This window comes from Orcinus orca, chromosome 1 (genome assembly GCF_937001465.1).
Source record: "Orcinus orca chromosome 1, mOrcOrc1.1, whole genome shotgun sequence".
Classification (NCBI taxonomy): domain Eukaryota; kingdom Metazoa; phylum Chordata; class Mammalia; order Artiodactyla; family Delphinidae; genus Orcinus; species Orcinus orca.
This window is the reverse complement of record NC_064559.1, coordinates 27,409,574-27,430,655: the sequence shown is the minus strand read 5'-3', so window position 1 is coordinate 27,430,655 and position 21,082 is coordinate 27,409,574. Positions and strand designations below refer to the sequence as shown.

General features: G+C 37.0%; 2 protein-coding genes across 10 annotated transcripts in view; one reads left to right on the top strand and one right to left on the bottom strand.

Moving 5' to 3' along the window:
* LOC101271984 (complement factor H) overlaps nt 1–5,095 on the bottom strand; it is a 125,022-nt gene extending 119,927 nt beyond the window's left edge. The window contains exons 1-2 of the mRNA XM_049708179.1: nt 5,027–5,095; nt 176–260 (exon numbers count right to left, since the gene is read on the bottom strand). The gene's annotated coding sequence lies outside the window, so the exon portion shown is untranslated. The remainder of the gene's footprint in view (nt 1–175; nt 261–5,026) is intronic.
* KCNT2 (potassium sodium-activated channel subfamily T member 2) overlaps nt 1–21,082 on the top strand; it is a 413,914-nt gene that overhangs the window by 31,419 nt on the left and 361,413 nt on the right. For 3 of the 9 annotated variants that reach the window (XR_007476555.1, XM_033415453.2, XM_033415454.2), the window contains exon 1: nt 5,216–5,896. The exons of 1 other annotated variant lie outside the window; for it this stretch is intronic. Coding sequence is in view for 7 of the 8 variants with exons in the window: in XM_033415453.2 (XP_033271344.1) it covers nt 5,802–5,896 (95 nt within the window). In the remaining variant the exon portion in view is untranslated. Of the gene's footprint in view, nt 1–5,215; nt 5,897–21,082 lie in introns of those variants that run through there. 5 more of the 9 variants (XM_049708195.1, XM_033415451.2, XM_033415452.2 and 2 more) reach the window with 5 other exon arrangements.

The following is a 21,082-nucleotide window of genomic DNA, read 5'->3' as shown; positions in this document are numbered from 1 at the left end:
TATTAAATTAATATAACTCCTGACAAGCTTCCACCGTAAAGCACACACACAGATTTGCCTCTCGGGCAAGTCTTAATTTTAGAATGACAAAAACCACTAGAAGTGTTGGGTAAATCATGTTACTTACCACAATATCTTCATAAATCTCCAGATGGCCTTCCTCTAAACTACTTACCTGTGCTTTTCAGGTGGAATTGGTGAATCAGTTGTGATGGTCTGCCTTTTCCTTTTCTCTCTACTGCTTCCTCTTTTCAGTGTTGCTGAAATAAAAATTATTCTGCTCATGTGGCTGGACATGCTTAGAATATAGGGCAGGGTTTGTTACATTTTTCTTCCTGCAGATAGAATCTATTTTAGCTTGAATCAAGGGTCACAGAATAAAACTAATTAAGAAAATAGAGAAATGCCCGTCTCTACGCTGCGGGTAGAAGCTGAATTCCCTTCTGTCATCCCTCCCACCTCTCCAGCCCATCCCCTTTCCCGGGAACCTTTACAGGCTCAGTGTCTGCCCTGCTGTGCTCTCCCAGTGCCTCGAGTCAGGTGCATTTACCCCTCTATATAATGCTTCCTGATTTTTTCTGTCTGGATAAGAATTTGCTTCTTATATTCAGACCCACAGATTCAAACCTTCTTGACTTTTCCCTTTTGCAGATGGCTCACAGTGAACTCATTTTCTCACTCAAACCTATTTCTATATTCCTATCTCACCCAACAGTAAACTCTTCACGTGCTTACTCATCCCAGAAGCCTAGAAAGTATCATCGATTCTTCACTCCCCATTAAATTTCATAGTCTCTCTCTCACTTATCCAGTCCTGCCAGTACCATCTTCCTAATTTCCTACAAATCTGTCCTCTCCTTTACATCTGCATTGTAACCACTGCCTCATTTCAGACAACTGGCATATCTCTCCTGACATACTGTGTGGCTCATAAATGGTCCCCTTTCTTCCCTTCCTGTCCTCCCCACCAATCAATCATCTGCACTGCTAACCGTGGCGGTCTTTCCAAACATAAACTGGGCTTTGTCACTTACTTACTTAAAAATCCTCAAGAGATTCATCACTGTCTACAAGTTGAAACCCAAACTTGTTGGCATGACCTGCCTGGCCTCTCCAGATGATAAATGAAGGCAGCTCCTGGCTACTAACCTTCCTGCCAATTTTCCTCCCTCCTCTCTGCCCCCTCCCCATCTAAATACAGACCCTGAGCTCAAATTACCATTGCTTTCTTATATCCATTATCTGTACCTGTATACTTGCTGATTCTTCTCTTACTCACTCACTTTTTTCATCCCTCAGTATAGATGTGAGCTCCTCCACAAAGCCTTCCCTGATTTTCCAAAACCAGAATATGTCCCTCTGAGCTCCTCAGCAACAGGGCTGCCAGTGCTAATGAGTGTGATCTGCCACATTCTAGTGTAACTATTGTATGGTCTTCCTCTCCCCCATTAAGACTATGAGAGGTTCAATTCATAGTAACTACTCCATGAATCTTTGTTTAAAAAAATTAATTGAACACATCTCTCTCCATTACACTGAGATGTTGCTATGTAGCTTAATGATGCTGAATAGATGTGGATTATCCTGTCTTTTTCTGCCTACACAGATGAAGCATCTATGAAGTAGGTAGTCTAACACATAGAAAGTTACTTTTTTCTATTTAAAATTCATTTTCAAATAGCTTTTACAGGTCTAGGTAGACATAATCATTGACAGTTTTGAAAATGTTGTCATAAAAATAACATGTAATATGCACATATTTTTTGGGTAAAAAAATCCATCATATTCTATACTCACAACTATGTTCATTATTCACAAGATAATGATCAAGAAACTGTTTTTTTGTAAGTAAAATCATTCTTCAATCACGGGAATGACTCATTTCTTTTTATATTTAAATATTAATATAATCAATCAGTGTACTGGAAATCAAAAATTTAAAAAAACAATTTTTTTTCTTTTAAAGAAAAGGAAGAAATTAGAAGATATTCTCAAATGTGTTTTCTGGAAAGAAAAATTCTTAAACTAGGGAATGAATCTTCTCCCTAATTCTCATTCTTAACATGCTCTACTCCATCACCATTGTAATTCAGAAGATTTTTGTGAGTACTCTCTTAGTAGTATGGGACCAAATTAGTCTATTGCTCTAATCTACACTAGATGTTGATTAGGGTGCTTAAGAACACCGGTGAGTAAGGTGCAAAATTGTAATGTACAGAACCAAGTTTAAAAATGTTTCTAAAAATCGAATTTCATGTTATAGTAGGATGAAAGCTTTCACACACACACACAGAGAAAAAGAGTCTATGAAATGGAACACTAAAAGAGCACAATGAAAAAAGGAAACCAAGATAAAAAGAGTGAAAGAGTAAAATATATTTTAACAGCAGGAACTGACATGACAAAAAAGAGAAAAAAGTATAGAAAGACAGGTGGGAGAGCTAAAAGTCAAAATTAATGACAAAAAATGAAAAGTCTGCCTTCAGAAAACTGACAAAAAAATAGAATGGAGAGCAAAGGATCTTCCAATTCTAAATTTAAGTTTCAATGTCCAAATATTGCTATATTTTAAGAAGTCAGGATAGTATTTGTTAGACTGCATTATTCTTTTTATTTTCTTAAACTTAGAAAGATAAGATTCTTCACTGTGACAATTTTAAGGCACATAGTGGTCTCCACCTGCTTTGACACAGTACGGTCCTTTGTACCCTTTGTATCCTTAACAGCTGGGCTATGACACTACTAGCTGAGCAAGTTTTTACTTATTCTATATTTTTTTTCTTTCTTTCTGAGGTACTTGCTCCCTCTTAAAATGTTTTCTGGGCACTTGGAAGCCAAATAATTAAGACTGCCATAAAAGTGACACCAAAATAAGGTGTACAGCTTTCTTTTCTTTTTTAAATATATCTTTATTGGAGTATAACTGCTTCACAATACTGCACTAGTGGCATATAGCCTGAGAAAACCCTAGTTCAAAAAGAGTCATGTACCCCAGTGTTCATTGCAGCACTATTTACAATAGCCAGGACATGGAAGCAACCTAAGTGTCCATCGACAGATGAATGGATAAAGATGTGGCACAGATATACAATGGAATATTACTCAGCCAGAAAAAGAAATGAAATTGAGTTATTTGTAGTGAGGTGGATGGACCTAGAGTCTGTCATACAGAGTGAAGTAAGTCAGAAAGAGAAAAACAAATATTGTATGCTAACACATATATATAGAATCTAAAAAAAAAAAAGGTACTGATGAACTTAGGGGCAGGACAGGAATAATGAGGTAGACATAGAATGAGGTAGACATAGACTTGAGGATGTGGGGGGAGGGGTAAGCTAGGGCAAAGTGTGAGTAGCATCGACATATATACACTACCGAATGTAAAATAGCTAGTGGGAAGCTGCTGCATAGCACAACTTTCTTTTAAGTCAAATGCTATTGCTTTACTCTCTAATCTCTAGCATTGCAGGAGTCTAACACTCAACAGCTATTTTTTTCCTGTTTTTAGCGCCTTGCTTCTGAGTCTGTTACTGATACATAAATATTTCAGATTTCTGCCAAATATATAAAGGCAGACTATAATAATATAAATAAAAATATAAATATTAGCCTGGAACATTAAAAAAAAGCAAACTTCACAGAGCTATCTTTATAGCAGATGATAAGGTCCAAAATATAAAACAGATATTCTCTCTCTCTCTTCCGGCCCCATCTCCCCCCAACTAGCAATGTAGTGATATAACTTTCTCATTTGGCAAAGGGATGACAAAAGTTTATGCAAAAAAACATAAATACACAACTTTCGAGCTAAAGCAAATGTGAAAAAAGATTAATTTACTATCTTTAAAAGCTTTTAATGCATCTCAACATTGTTAAGATTTTACTCATTTTGAATGCACTGTCCTAGAGAGATAAGCCACAGGAAGGGGGATAAGATGTAGAAAAATGCACAGCAGGCCATAATATAATAAGCACTACAAGCAAAATACTCACAGAGGGTATGAAGGGTTCAAAGGAAGAAGGCATTTTAACCAGCTGGACGCATCAGGAAATCTAATAGAGGAGATGTCATTTGAGATGGGTCTGGAAGAATGGGTTGGATCTGGACGACAGAGACATCTATTTCCACTGATTCTTCAGATTTAGGTAGGTACTCATTCTATTTTATGTTATTACCTTTTTGCTGATTTCTTCTTGAATTTCTAACGTTCTGTATTAAGCCCTCCACTACATGACCTCACTGAGAATTTAATCATACCAGATTAATCACTGTCTCCCGAATAAACCAAACATTTAAAAATATCCCTTTGCCTCTACTCATAGGCTTCTCTTTCCTCACTCCATTGCTTTCTTCCCTTCCCTTGAGTAAGTTGCAAACTAGCATAGAAGTCTTAGTTCACTTTCTATGTCTTGACCCTTCCCTGCATGAAAAAGTGTGTTATCTCACAGGTATTTCCAAAACTCTTTATATGTTGCTTGATTACTGTGTCTCATATTGTATCACTTCATTTATAAGCTTGTTCCTGCAAGCAAACGATGAGATCCTGAGGGCACGGGCCGTGATACAGTCTTGTATCCTCAGGCCCGAGTCTCTCAGAGGGGGAAATATTTGGTGTCTGTACGTACCCTGATGGAATCGGTTCTTGGTGGAAAAACACTATAGGCAAATAGGACTAGGGCTTGCATACACAGCAGGTTCCCATAAGCTGCGGTCCATACTCAAAAACAGGCTGTGTGTTTCATCCTTCCTCTGACCGCGTGGGCCACTAACAAGAGCACACCTGGCAAGGTGAAGGCCACTTGGAAGCCCACAGCACCACGAGTAGCAGCAGCGCTCATTTCCTAGTATGTCATCCTCCTTGCATTAATCGTTTCTCTGCAGCGGCCTAAAGTGGCCCTTCATTCTCTTCCAGGATCAGGGAAACACCTCCCTTGCTTTCAGTCAGTGAGAAAAAAGACTAAGACTTTCCTGGGGCTGGGAGCGGGGATTCCCTCTCCCGGAACGTGCCATTTCTACCCCGCCTACCTGGCTGGAGACGGCCAAGGAGAAGGAGCTGGGGGACCTGGGGACACTCCACGCGCGCGTGTCCTCCTCCTCCTCCAGAGAGGGGGTTGGAGCCCTGGAACCCGCTAATTAGGCTCGCCCCCATTGGTCTTCCCCAGGCACCGCCGTCACCGTCATGCTAATGAGGGGCGTCTCATTGGCGGGGCCTCCGTGGCGGCCCCGCCCACGGGGAGAGCCCGTCCGCCGCGCGGGGACTCCAACCCCGGGACCCCCGGCGCCTGCGCGGCCGTGCGGGGCGTCCGCCTGAGGAGACCTGCTACCCGGAGCTGTCCTCTGAGGAGGCTCTCGCCGCCCGCCGTGAGGGAAAGTGCTTCACCCTAACGCTGAGCGCACGCCCACCCCTCTCCCCTCTTTCTAGGCACCGCGCGTTTTTTCTCTTTTTTCTTTCGGGCGAAGTAACTTTTGCATTCCCGCCTCCCCCGAGTCCTGGGGACCAGAGGCGGCGCCGATCCTGGGGGCGGTTCCTTGGCAGCGCTGGTTCTTGTCAGAGCCAGACTTTTGCTCTTGGGCTGGGTTTGCATCATCCCCATCACACCCTCAGGAGAGAGGAGCCGGCCCCTTTCAGCCTCAGCTTCCGGCTGGGAGCAGACCCCCCTCCCCCATCCCAGGCCCCTTCCCCTGCTCCAGCCCATCTCCCGCATTTCGTTAGTCCTCGCCCTCTACTCCGCAATATTTTCTTTCTCTTGTCCTCCTCGCCTCCATTCGTTGTTTTACGTTTCCCACTCTTTGAGGAAGGATGGTTGATTTGGAGAGCGAAGTGCCCCCTCTGCCTCCCAGGTACAGGTTTCGGGATTTGCTGCTAGGGGACCAAGGATGGCAGAACGACGACAGGTGAGTGGTGTGCTGCAGTGTGGTTCCGTAGATGCAGCTGGAAAAGGGAGGGATGGGAAGGCTGGAAGGGGAAAAGGAGGGAGAGGAGGGAAAGGAGCCAGAGGCTGGGAGAGGGAGGAAAAGGGACTCTTTGACGTGTCTCTCCATTTTGACTCTCTAGAGCAATTGCTGTAGGCAAGGAACTCTTTGCCTTTTCACTTTCTGATCCCTGCAATGTATTTGTTGCATTTATTTGTGCTTATTCTTTTGTCTATCTGTGCTTTCTTAGGGTGTGTATGAGGCTGGCGTGAGAGGTACAATTACATCCAAATGGCACGCAATATCAGTGCCAGTCAATTTTCATTTTTTTTTCTTAGGTGTTGTTAACCAAATTCGAAAATGCATCCAAGTTGATTGAAAAAGCACGTTAGAAACTTAAAATCACCTGCACCCACCTGTTTACTTACTCCGTGTCAGTCTTGTCTTGATTAGGTGTCAAGACTCCTGCCACTGGGAATTTTATGCTTTTTAAACATTTGAAGACGCAGGTAGACAATTGGTTTAAATATGTAACAGGTAGTTAGTGAAAATGACAGCGTTGGCAGTGGAAAATACTCACTTTGAACGGGTAACTATGACTATTACTAATAGTGGTGTTCGTATAGTATGATCCAACCTTTTCATAAATAACGTACTTAACCTAAATAGTGTATATGTCACAAAATTAAAACTAAGTCTCAAAACTAAAATATTATTATTAGCAAAATGTTGCTCATGTGTTTTATCTATAGCATCACTGTTTTGCCTAGTTAAACTTCTGGAATTCCTCTTGCTATGTTTTATTATTATTTAAAAAGCACAGTTTATGTTTCATTGAATTTAGTATTTTCCAGAATAATCATTTAGGTATCACATGCCACATTTCCTTGTTTAAAAATAATATGTGTATACTAAGTAGTCTTTCAACTCAACTGAAATGTTTCCTTAAAGTTCAGTTTGGTATTGATGTTCTATTTTAATTGCATAAAATATCCATTATTGGTCCCATTCAGAATCTCCTTATTCAACCACTGGGAAATACCTTCCTTCTTTTCCTTCCCATCTCAGCTCTCAATACCAACCCCTACTCTACACACGGGGGATTTTATCTTGAGCATCAATTGTGGACTTCTTCTTTGGTCTCATGTTAGTAATTTAAAGGGGTATGGATGTTTTGTAGAGGATAATATTTCAGTTCAATCTCTTCTTTTTAGGCAAAAACATATATATTGGTAAAAAAATTAAAGAACAAATACCAGTTTACGAGTATGCTTGGAATGTAAGGTGTTCTGGTTGACTGAAGATGAAGAAAAGAATATTTAAACAAATTTCAATGCTAATTGACATTTAGATAAACTATATTAACTTAGCTCAATGGCTCATCAAGTACAGTGAGGTGTTCATAGTAATTGGATCTGTATTTGTTACTTCAGGAGGTCAGGATCATCGTGTAGAATAGAAATCCTCATTGGAAAAGTGTGAGTTGGGCTGAGCACATGAAGTACACATTTTGGACTTGGTGGTGGTAGCACTGTTTGTTTGTTTTTTTAGCATCGTATCCAATATGCTAATTGTCCATGTGGTTGCCTTCACTTTTCTAGGGGTGCTGAAGTTATATTTCAGGAATTAAGAATTTTGGTTAGTTGACTGCTTCCTAAATGAGTCGTTGCTATGTTAAAAAAAGTTTTGCACGTTTATTTAAAATACGTATTATAATGAAAGTTTATGCTAGACCAACTTTAGCTTTAAAATTAGGCCATACGTACTGTTAAAATGAGGTATTGTTACTGAACCAAACGTGGGTCCGCTTTAAAGGTAATTTTGTGGCTCCGTGAAAACTTTGTTTTGGTTCTATTAGTTGTCCATCTTCGAAGACAAGAGCCTTTGATTAATAGGGACCCAGGTTTCAATCCTATGCTTATTTCTTCACTACCTGAGTGGCCTTGGGCAAGTCATTCAGCCATTATGAAATTCAGTAATCTTATTTCTGTAAGATATTTCTGTAAAACTAACACTTAGTTGGTACTAAGTACTTGGCGAGTGCTATATGTTAACTATGCTATATGTTATATGCTTATATGTATGTGTGTGGGTAACATATCTATGTCTATCTCTCTCTCTCTCTCTCTCTCTCTATATATATATATATAAACACATGTATATGTTAACTTATGATATGTGTTATCTCAGTCGATCCTCACATAGTCCCTGAATTGTAGGTAATTATTTTAAGGACTAGGAAACTCAGTTTCTGAGAAATTAAATACTTGTGTTGGTGATATATCTTACAACTGTAAAGATGACTTTGTGACTGAAATTACTCAAGAAGCTCCGAAGTTCCCTCCACTTAATTAAATTTGAACTTATAAGAATAATTTTATAGCATCTAGCATAGGTGAGGTGCTCTTAATGTTAGTTCCCTTCTTCACCTACGACTTGAAGTTTGCAACTTTTAAAATTTTCTTCAGAATCTTAAATTAATATGCAATAAGTAAAGTCATCTCTTTTGTCTTTAGTATTGTCACAAATTCCTCTTTGCGATTAAGGCTGAATAGCAATTTTATTCTGCTCAGTTATCTTGTGGACTCAATTCCTGCAGAGTCGAGGAGGAAGCAGTCTTTCATACAGGAATAAGTAGACAGTTTCTAACAACAGATGCATCTAGCGCTCTGCCCATGTTCTCTGGATATTTTCTATGAACACCCTCTGCCTGTCTGAGGTTTTTTGTTTGTTTTCTCCTGGCCTCAGGTGCACACCAGGGTCTCTTGGAGAGCAAGGCCACTGAGTAAATACGGATTTGTTAGACAAATACCTTAGCCTCCTAGTTCCTTGGTTGGGACCATTCTGGAGCATGTTCTCTACACTGTGTCCAATGGGACTCAGCTCTAGTTGGCTCACGGTGATAACTGGCTCGGTATTGCGAGTTTATTGGCTTCCTTCCCCCTCTCCCTAACTGGTATTTTCTGTATCATTTCCCAAATACACTATTTAGGCTTTGATCCTTAACTCAAGGTCTTCTTCTGGGGGAATCTGGATCAGGCTGGGTACCTTCCCCATCTAGAGTCACATCCTAGAAATGACGGGGGAATTAGATGATAGGAAAGTAGACACTTTCTACCCTGCCCTTCATTTTAAGAATTTTAAATTCAATCTTAGTAGGATATGTTGGACTGGCATGTGAAAATGAGTGAGGCATATCACTGATGTGTGAAGGGGTATTGTTACAGAGGGAATATTGGTGGGTCTATCAGGATACAGGAAGTGTGTACTCCACACCGTAGATTGTCTGTGAACTAGCCTTGTATAATTCACTTGCGTTTATGTTGTATCACCTTTTGGTAGGGAAACAGACACACACTTAAAATACATGCAATATGTATGTATATGTATAATGTATATGTGATAGATCTGTATTCTATGTGAAATATATGGAATGACTATGTAACGTATAGGTCAGTGCGTCCTTACATAATTACCTCTCCCTTATTTGCATTCTGGTATCCTGTTCTAAGTAGCACGGAAGGGAAAAGAGTTAGAGCAGTGAAGATAATTTAGCACAGGAATAATGTTAGTTCTGGGAGGCCATGAATAAGTTTGAGAGTTGCTAAATGACAACACTGCTTATGCCTTAGGGATGTCTGTTGTATATATAATGCGTGTTTACTTTTTTGGCCTCCTGAATAGAACACAAAAATCTAATTTAAATGGTTTGTATAATATTTCTTTAATGGTCATTTATCCAATCAGCTAATATTTGAATACATGCTACATCTGAGGGACTCACTAAGTTAGGCTTTGGGAAGAATATAAGAAAGAAAATGAAACAGGGCTTGATCAGGAGGTGTTCACAGATATAATTAGAGGTGAATTTTCCCCCAGAATGTTGAAAGTATTGCTTATGTTATGATGATATCCTTGCAGAATTTCTGTTTTAAGACTGTCAAGAAGAGCATCCAGCATTTGTAGATAGGATATTCAGTGTTGGCTTGAAAATACAGTAGCTAAAATCAATATATTAGAGATGGCTCAAAATCTTAATATACTTTGAATTTAATATTTAGAATACTTAATATCATCAAAGTTACTCTATGATTGAAACCAATATGAGTAGAGACAGAATTTAACTGATCTTATATGGGAGCCATTCTGTAATATGTAAAATTGTTGTAGTGTTAAAATACTTTTTTTTTCTATTTTAATGTTTCTAAGATTCATAAAGCAATAAAAATTTAGAATATTCTCTTACAGTTAAAGATTGGTAAATTTCAGGTTTTAAATGCCTTTAGGCAGTTAGGACAAGCCCTTCTCATCCTTCATCATGACTCAGTAATTTTAAAGTTTGGAACACAATGCACTTGATGTGGATAAATTATCACAGCTGTGGATAAATTACTGTTAATGGACAATTCTCAGTTGCAGTCATATCGGAGCAGGCCATTTATTTAATTAACATTATTCTAGTTTTCAGATATTTGGTCAGGTGTTGCAACTCCAGTAATTTTAAGTATATCTTTCATATTTTGTAGGCGGAATTTAAAAGTAATGCAAGCAAGTCACCTAATGCATTGTAGTAATTGAAAACATAAAAGAGATTGAACAAAGGGTACAGTTCAATCAATTAATAGTTTAAGAAGTATTTATAAAATGGGGAGAATGTTGGATAGCTTTTGGAGTATGTGTAAGTTTAGATATCATACAATGAAAATATGTAATATGACTTTATATAATCAAATTGAATTGGGAAAATGGGTTTTGGATTGGCATCTGGCACATTTATGTGTTACCAATTTTATCTTTCTTATTAAATTATATATTATTTTGAAAAGTGGCCATTTAATATAAAGTTCTTATTCTAAGTTTTTATGTTCAGGTCAGTAAATATACTTTTAAAATATTTTAATTGTTATTAAAAAGAACGAAATGTTATTTTTACTGTTTAATTATATAGTGGAACCAACCATGCATATGCAATATCTATAAAAATGATTTAAGCACTTATTATCAGAAAACCCAGACTATTCGGTGTCTTTTAGCACTATTATATTAAGAGAAATCTCCTTGAATAAGGCAATAAAAAATTACCTACTGGTGAAGTAGGTAATGGTGCAAAAATTGACTTTACATATATATATATATATATATATAAAATATATAAAATGCAGAGAAAAAGATAGTGTAATAATTATTATTTTTCAATAGTTATCAATAATTCAGACATTCATATTTTATATAAAAACATATGATTTTTTCTTTTTACCTACTCTTATTAATAAAATTGAAATATGGCGTTTCAAATTTATTGGAATTTAAAGTTTGATTCCATTTAACCACTCTTATATATCCACTTTTTGTATATGGTTACTTATTTGTAATACCTCTTCTGTGAGTATTACACTTTTCTCAAGATACCTCTATGTATAATAAATCTTGGGTGAAGGAAGTTGGAATGTAGCAATTTCATTTTCCACATAAGGTATGTGACATTTTAAGGAGATTAAACTTTCTACTAAACAGCTTCTCCACTGCAGCTTCAAGTTAGTCTAGAGGATGGGTAGAAAGACATAAATCCAGATGGATGACCAAGAAAATGATTTCAGCTAACTTATTGTTTTATCAGAATTAGCATACTTTTTTCCTTCTCTGTTAGTAATGTAACTTAACTTCTGCAAAAATAGATTTGAAAGGTAGTAAGAGAAGTAATACAAATGAAAGCTTATTTTGGTCTTCATTATTGGTACCAAATAAAAATTGACAATATCTTTAGTCATCACGTGTACCTGTAGCTAGGTTAATAGTGAATGCGATACTTTTATTGGCTTTTTCAAATCATGCTCTTGTAGAGATGTGGGTGGACCTAGAGACTGTCATACAAAGTGAAGTAAGTCAAAAAGAGAAAAACAAATATCATATATTAACCCATATATGTGGAATCTAGAAAAATGGTACAGATGAACCGGTTTGCAAGGCGGAAATAGAGACACAGATGTAGAGAACAAACGTATGGACACCAAGGGGGGAAAGTGGGGGGGGGGATGAATTGGGAGATTATACATATATGCACTAATATGTATAAAATAGGTAAGTAATGAGAACCTGCTGTATAACACAGGGAACTCTACTTCACTTTGCTGGACAGTAGAAACTAACACAACATTGTAAAAGAACTATACACCCCCCCCAAAAAAAGCAAAAAAAATCATGCTCTTGTTTATCGTTTATATGTTTATATATCATTTTGTCATTGATGGTTCATCTGTTTTTATTAGTGTATTTATGTATTGCCAACGTTGTCTTACTTATGTGCCATGCTTGTCTAAGTTGCCTTTAGAAAATGAAACAAGAAGAAATACTTTTTACAGTGAAATTTAACCAGTAGCTTTGTATATTTATAGTTTGAAATTTAATAAGGGTGGCCTTTTCTGAGCTGTATTTAATACCTTCAATCAAGATGTCTTTAAACTAATGCTTTTCCTGAGTCTTAAGTTGCTAATTTAAAATTTCTCTGTAAAAGTAATCAAAACAATAGGTAATAATCCAGAAGGACAATTACTTTGACTCTTTGACAATTTTTGACTGGATATGGGATTTTTTTTTAATAGGTCATGATTTTTTTTTCTCACAAGTATCTTAATCATTAGACAGCAATCAAGTTGCAATTTAAGAGAAAACTACTTGGAGAACAGAGTAAAAAGAAAAAGGTGCATCTGTAGCACTGAGAAAATCTCAACCTCAGTACAAATTCAACCTGGCTGTGTGGAGTAGTAAAAACTAGGATGTGAGTGAAGCAGGTGGTGGGCGGGAGTCCCCTTTCATACTGAGTGTACCGCCCAAGTAGAGTGGATAAAGTTAAGCTGAGCCAGAAACTTCTTTCTGGTAGTCATGGTGGTGGTATGTAAGGTTTTTAAAGTTGTACGCAAATGACCAAACTTTATGAACAAATTATAAAGACTGAGCATAGATATTTTACCCTTGCAATTCAATAAAATATAGAACATTGTTAATCTGTCAAACGTTTAATATAATCCGTATTAAATATTTATACCTAATACACATTTATAATGATTATTGTACTTCGATTCTAATTAACGTAGAAACGAAGAAATTTGCCACATTTTAGTATATGTGCTGCGGAAGCGAGCACTAAATTTGCCACATTTTGCAATCATGAGCTTTACTCTGCCAGCCAAATCACATTATTAGTTTTCTTTTGCCTAAAACAATCATTAATATTGATAACTTTTCTAATATTCTGTATTATGTCACTGTTGTTTTGTTATACACTCATGTATTACAGAGCATAGGCTGTGGTTCCTTAGGTCCCTCCATCGCTCCAACCCAAATCTTTGTTCATGTATGTTTGGCCTCATAATTTGTTACAGTGTCTGGGTATTGCATGACCCTGAGCCACTGTGATATTTGATTGCATATCTCTCATGTGCAAGAGTGACCATGTATGTGCTTGCAGAAGATAAATAAAAACCCAGGTGTTGTGAAGGCAAGAAAGCGCTGTAAGAATGGCATTGGGTCCTTCATATCTGATCATCTGGAAGCAGAAGAGTGAATTCAAAATATCTGACCTTGATTCCTCAATAATCAGAACTAGATTCTCTTAAGGAGAATCTGAGATGTAGTATAATTTCAAGGGAAGGAAGAACCACTGCACATACTCAGAAGAGTAAATCATTTGTGTAAGCTGAGTGCTCCAGTGGTATTAGATTTACCTGTCCTCTTTGGCTGGGAAGTGGGGATGGGTTTGGAGTTGGGAAAGGGATTCGGTAGAGGCTGGAAAGTCCTAGTCACCTGAGGAGTAGGGGGGGAAGGAGTAGGGGGAAATACTCCTGCGGAAACTGAGAAGAGGATCCGTGGAAGAGGGTGACCGGGGGCAGTGAGATTTCTCTCCCCGATTTTGTCTTGGATTGATCATATTTATCTTTGTCTTTTTTCGACAAATAGAAGCAGTGAAGGGAAGTAGAAACAGAAACCCAGGCTGCCAAGCTTGGCTGGTCTGTAGGGCACTGTTGCCTGACAGCAAGTCTCAACTCTTGGACCCCTTTCCTGTTCAGACTCGTAACTGGGCCTCTCTTTGGACTGTGCTTTAGTCTTCTCAGCACTACTGCAATTATGCCATGGCTTTAAAGAGTGAGAATCATTTCCCTCTGTGTGCGCCTTTCTTAAACTCAGAGTTGTATTATTTCTACTTTTCACACTATGTATGTGCAAGAAATGGACTTTGCACACAAAGCCAAAAACCAGTGAATCTAAGGACTAAAGGACAGCTTGTTCTTGGCCGTCTTGCAGTGGACCTTGCACAGAAACAGAATGATGAATTATTACGGGGGCACACTTAGCCCATCTTGTAAATCACTGTGTGAATAGGGATAAAAGTGGGTTAACACATTTCAACCTCATTTAACTCCCTGTGGGAAGACTTGCAGATTGTCCACATTTTGCAAACAACCAGTTATTAACAAGAGGGACCAGATGTGTGGTTTAATAATGGACAGCCTGCTGTGTCAGGTCTGTCAGAAATTGAAATACCACTCCATCCCCTAGGAATCGGATCTGGTGATTAGTAAGCTGCACAAGTTCCAGTCAGGAGTGATGGCAATGACTTTAGTCACGACCACACCATGGGATGATGACACTGGCAAATTGTAGATGGAAGCTTTTGTATGATGTTTCTATTTCTTGCCTATCTCTCCACAAGAGTTCCTGTGCTATTCCACCTCTTTACTGAAAATACAGAAGATGAAGTGAAAATAGGTGATGATATTGAAGAAGGTATAGAACGCCACACATTGGTCTATGCATGTCCCATGTATTATTTCATTGAATCTTCACACCAGCTCTGAGGAATCTGGTATCCTCCCCTTCTTACAGGATGAATGTCCTGAGGTACAGAAATTCATGACTTGTTCCAAATTACATAATCCTAAGAGCTAGAACCAGAATCTAATTATTATGCCTACCCCCTATGTTTACACTAAACAGATGTGATTTAATGCTATGAAATAACAGAAGGAACAAAACACAAAGAAATGTGAATGCTTTGGAAGGGTAAAAGAATCACATAGCATCTGCATCCCTTTAAGTTAGCATCACAATGAGTAACTCGAGAAAAGATATGGAATTTTTGAAGTTGGTAATATTTCCTGGGAGAAAATAATTTTTCCTCTCTCCATATAGAGCATTGTTCTTTTGACAGTCTAAATAAAGTGGATTGAAATAGGAAATTAGTGAAACAAACAAAGCAGAGATTTTGTTTATTTAAATATTTATTTATTTATAGTAGAAATAGGCTAAAGGTAATTGATATCCCAGGAGTCACAACAATTCACAACAATTACCTTTCTTTTGATATGGCTAGGTTTTTTTTTTTATGTTTCTCAGTAGAACTTTGGGGTTTTCTACTTATACTTCTACTCCCTAAGGTATTTGTACCCACCTGAAATTCATTTTTCTCAGTAATTGTGCTGGTGATCATGAAAATCCTCTTGCAGAGATGTTATGACATCTAAATGTGGTAATGTCAAATTACTTGATGGAGGCTTTAACATTTAGGTGTACCTATTAGTATGTTTCACCTGTTCCAAAAAAGATTTGCAGTGGTTCACATAACTATGTGCAATAGCATAAATAGAAAAAAAACAGCTGAAGAAAAATATAATAAGGGGGTGAAAATGAATCAGGTGTAGAGTTGGTACACGATATGAATTCCATGAGTTCCTATGTAGTTACCAGAGATGGACCACAGAGTTAGAGCAAAGACATGATTGGTCACATAAGATGAGAAATAAACCAGCAGTTCAGGAGAAATACAGCTTTTCTTGGTGTTCAAATTGAAAGGACATTGGTCCCGTGGATCTTGGTTAGTGTACAATATCCTCACCCACTTTCCTGTCATAAAAGAAGAGCAAATTTCATAAGACTTTTGTGACATCTCACTGTCAGGTGCTGATATAACTAGAAAGAATTATTCACTTAAAGTAGATCTACAGGACACACATACATGTATTTCAGATACATATTTTAGGACAAAAAAAAAAAAAGAGAAACTCCTGAGGTTACTGAGTCTGTCATGTAATCTTCCTTAAAAACGTTTTTTATATAGATGGCTTTGATTGATAATTAAGAATGCAAAGAGTTTAGGGTTATATTCTTCGTTGTGAACCGGAAGTATAAATGTACTCAATAGTAGGTAGGATGACTCACTTCATGGAGAATCTACGAAGATTCTAACCAAAACACAAGACTGAATTGTAGTTATTCTCACCTCCTCACAAAGGTTAGATTAATTCATTTATTTTCCCAAATACCTAAAGTAAATATCATACAATTTAACATTATATAAAGACTTTGTAAATATCCTGAATTTAGTTATTTATATAGCCCTATATATCTTCATATACATAGAAATATATATTAAGCACATAGTTTTTATAGCAGACTTCTGGTTGCTAATTAATTGATACAAATAACCTCAAACTAGAATATTTTTTTAGTTTATCCACCATCACCAATATCATTATAATCCTCCAGAATTCTGCATTTCAAAACTCACCATAGTTTTGTATTATTTTTCAGCTTGCTTTTTTAGTTAGTTCTTTTTTTTTTTTAGTTAGTTCTTGATCTCCATCTATTCTTTATCGGTAGCATTTCATTCCTTCTTATTTAAATTAATATAGCTCTTGCTAGCATGCTTCATTGTTCTAAGCCTGTTCTTTGCACCCCACCTCCAATAATCTCCATGGCCAGCTCAAGTCTCATTCAACTTGAGCATCTTCATCAGAATCTTCTTAACATAATTTTAACATAATATTCATGTCACTGATGCTTATTATGTAAAATTTAAAATGCTCAGCCCAGTATTCAATGTTCTTCATTAACTGACTCCTCCATTAATTTTTTTTTTCCTGGAAACACATTTTCAATGTCTTCAAACTGCAGGCCCAGTTTTTTCTTTTAAATAAATCAATTTATTTAAACTAAAACAAACAATTCACCCATTTCTCCTACTCCCTCTCCCACCCTCTGCAACCACCAATCTATTCTTTGTATCTATGAGCTTTTTCTTTTTTAAAAAACTTATTATTTTTTTAGATTCCACATGAAAGAGAGATCATATTTTATCTGTCTTTCTCTGTCTGACTTATTTCACTTAGCAGAATGCCCTCAAGGTCCATCTGACACCATTTTGGTGTCAGATTCAAAATGATCACCAAAGCCTATGTCAAGGACCTTACCGCCTATGTTTTCTTCTAGGAGTTTTATAGTTTTAGGTCTTATGTTTAAGTCTTTAATCCATTTTGAGTTAACTTTTTGCATGGTGTAATATTGTTGTCCATTTTCATTCTTTTCAGTGTGGCTCCCCAATTTTCCCAACACCATTTGTAACAAATGGCAAGATTTCATTTTTTTTTTTAGCTGAAATATATATGTATATATACACACACACACACATATATATTTGTTGCACTTTCTTTATTCATTCATCCATCGGGGACTCCTAGGTTGTTTCTATATCTTGGCTATTATAAATAATATTGCTATGAACATAGGGTGGCATATATCCTTTGAGTTAGTGTTTTCTTGTTTTCAGATAAATACCCACAAGTGGAAGTGCTGGATCATATCATAGTTCTATTTTTAATTTTTTGAAGAATTTTATAGTGTTTTCCATGGGACTGCACCAATTTACATTCCCATCAGCAGTGCACGAGGGTTCCCTTTTCTTCAAAACCTCTCCAACAGTTGTTATTTGTTATTTTGATAATAGCCATTCTGACAGGTGTGAAGTGATATCTCACTGTGGTTTGATTTTTTTTTTGAATTTTATTTTATTTTATTTTTTATACAGCAGGTCCTTATTAGTTATCTATTTTATACATATTAGTATATACATGTCAATCCCATCTCCCAATTCATCCCACCACCACCACCACCACCCCACTCACTGTGGTTTTGTTTAACTTTTTCCTAATGATTAATGATGCTAAGCATTTTTCCTTGGCCTTTTGGCCGTCTGTATGTCTTTTTGAAAAAAATGTCTATTCAGGGCTTCCCTGGTGGCGCAGTGGTTGAGAGTCCGCCTGCCGATGCAGGGGACATGGGTTTGTGCCCTGGTCCGGGAAGATCCCACATGCTGCGGAGCGGCTGGGCCCATGAGCCATGGCCGCTGAGCCTGCGCATCCGGAGCCTGTGCTCTACAACGGGAGAGGCCACAACAGTGAGAGGCCCGCATACCGCAAAAAAAAAAAAAAAAGTCTATTCAGATTTTCTGCCCATTTTTAAAATCAGATTGCTTGCTTTTTTGCTATTGAGTTGTATGAATTCTTTATATGTTTTGGATATCAGCCCCTTATCAGATTTATCAGTTGCAAATATTTTCTCCTATTTGGTAGGCAGCCTTTTTGTTGATGGTTTCCTTTCCTGTGTAGCTTTTTAGTTTGAAGTAGTCCCACTTGTTTAGTTTTGCTTTTGTTGCTTTTGCTTTTGGTGTCAGATTCAAAATGATCACCAAGGCCTATGTCAAGACCTTACTGCCTATGGTTTCTTCTAGGAGTTTCAGGTCTTATGTTTAAGTCTTTAATCCACTTTGAGTTAATTTTTTGCGTGGTGTAATATCGTTGTCCAGTTTCATTCTTTTCAACGTGGCTGCCTAATTTTCCCAACACCATTTATTGAAGAGACTGTCCTTGCCCTAATTGTATATTCTTGCCTCCTTTGTTGTAAACTAATCGAACATATATGCATGGATTTATTTTTGGGTTCCCTATTCTGTTCCATCGATCTAGTGTCTGTTTTTATACTAATACCTTACTGCTTTGATACTATAGCTTTGTAATATAGTTTGGCATCAGAGAGCATGTTGCCTCCAGCTTTGTTCTTATTTCTCAAGATTGCTTTGCCTATTTGGGGTCTTTTATGATTCCATATACATTTTAGGGTTGTTTGTTCTATTTCTGTGAAAAAAAACCATTGGAATCTTGATAGGGATTGCATTGAATCTCTAGATTACCTTGGGTAGTATGGACATTTTAACAATATTAATTCTTCCAGTCTATGAGCACATAATATCTTCATTAATTTTTCCTAAACTGCTTTTTGAAATTTAGTCATTGTAGTTACTCACAGAAATCACTCCCCACCTCCCATGCTGATATCCACTTCATTGCCTTTGCTGGTATCACACCACGTTCTGAGGCTTCCTGGCATCTCTTCCTGTTCACGTCATCCCCCTGCTTCATGATTGGACCCAAAATCAAACACAGAGCCAGAGTTACTAATGAAATCTTTGAAATCTCTCAGGCTATTCAATATATTTTACATATCATGATGTTGTTTTATAATTACTGACATGTTATTTCAGGTATAACATATAACTTTCTAGGGAAAAAGTCATGTCTTCAATTCATTTTGGATCTTCCTATATTATTTAACACACGTGGTTTACACAAAGGTTCCAAGAATTTTAATTCTGTAATATAAGGAAGATATTTTTAAAAGAAAAAAAAGTCACAGCTATGAATATATATGTGCACCACATACATACATATATACATTATTATAATAAAAGTACAAGATCATTTGAATTTGAGATGTTTTTCTCCATGGAAACAAAATAGTTTTTTAAAGCTCCTTCTAAACCCAGGTATGTAGTTTAAATCATTTGACTTGAAAATGCCGTTCCCACTTCTAGTTTAATATTCACAAGAAGCTTTCCTTTTGAAATGGCAAAGCAGAATGTGCTTCAGTCCATAATTCATACAGTGACAGTTCAAATGACTGTTAAAGTGAATTCTGAATTTTACATATAGGGCTGCTCAGTGAAAGCCATCAGTCTGCTTGACAGCCAGCAGTGCCTTTGTCCAAGAGACTTGTGGAGGTGTTGAAAAGATCAGATAGGTAGTGGTGGTAGTAATACTTATATAATTGGGATGAACAGAAGGAATTCTTTTGGTCTTAAATACTGTAAAAAACAGGGTTTTTTTTTTTTTATTGAGGAACGGTGCTTATAATAGTTGAGTATGTTAAATTTTGCAGTGTTAGTGTGAATAGAATGATTTTCTAGAGGAATAAAAACTATGTGAAATATATCAGTGACAGTTATCTAAACATGTTCCAAGTCTTTGAATAGAAGGAGGCACATTCTTCCAAAACGTGTATATTCCAATTATTATTCTATTTACCGAGTCAGATCTTTACCTGCTGTTTTTGTCCAATGGAATGAACACTTTTGATTTCACTTCATTCTCCTCTTCAGTATCAGAAAGAAGCTTATAATACATCTCTTTACCACATGGCAGGTAGGAGAGAAACATACTCTAGTCACTTACAGAAATATATAATTAAATGTGTTTTTAGAAAAAAGACTAGTTAAAATGTTCATTATAAAGTTGCTCTGACTTGCTGATTCTGTAACTTCTACTACATATTCCAAGAAATATCTCCTTTTAGTAAACCCGTATAATAAAGTGAGGGGAAGTTCCTCTGTGCATCTCAAATTGTGTTCACATTAAACTTATGCCTGCTACCATATGAGTTAGGATGATGTATATGAGGTACTTGAATGATACAATCCCACGCTCATACCATCCTTGAGCTTATATTATGTGGGAGATATAAGACATGCAAAATAACTCCCATAAAGTAGAACATGGTACAAGGGACAGTATTATGGGAGTATTAGAAAGAGCTTCTTGGAGAGTTTTAGAAAGTAAATTTTATATATTAGGATTCATGTATTAGACATAAAGTAGTAATGGCTAGCCCAAAGGTATGGTGGGTCTTCCATGGGGCATGTTCTAGGAAAAGATGCAGTAAGTAGACTAGATGGGACATAGTATAAGATACTTGTGGATCAATAATGGATATCAGTAGTTTGGGGAAAGACTGTAGGAGAACTTATATTGCCAAGTTGAAGAGTGTGATTTTTTTTTTTTTTCTGTAGACTGTGGGGAATTGTTGAAAGGTTTTGAATAAGGAAGTTGTGTGATTAAAATTGTAGCTTTAGAAACTACTGGAAGAGTAGGAAATTCATTAAGCTAGTTTAATGGGATAAAAGAGGTAGAGCAGTGATAGTGAAAATGGCCAAAAAAAAAAAAATTCAATAAAATACTTTGGAAGTGTCATTAACAAATGTGAAAATGGATTGGGGTGAAGAATATC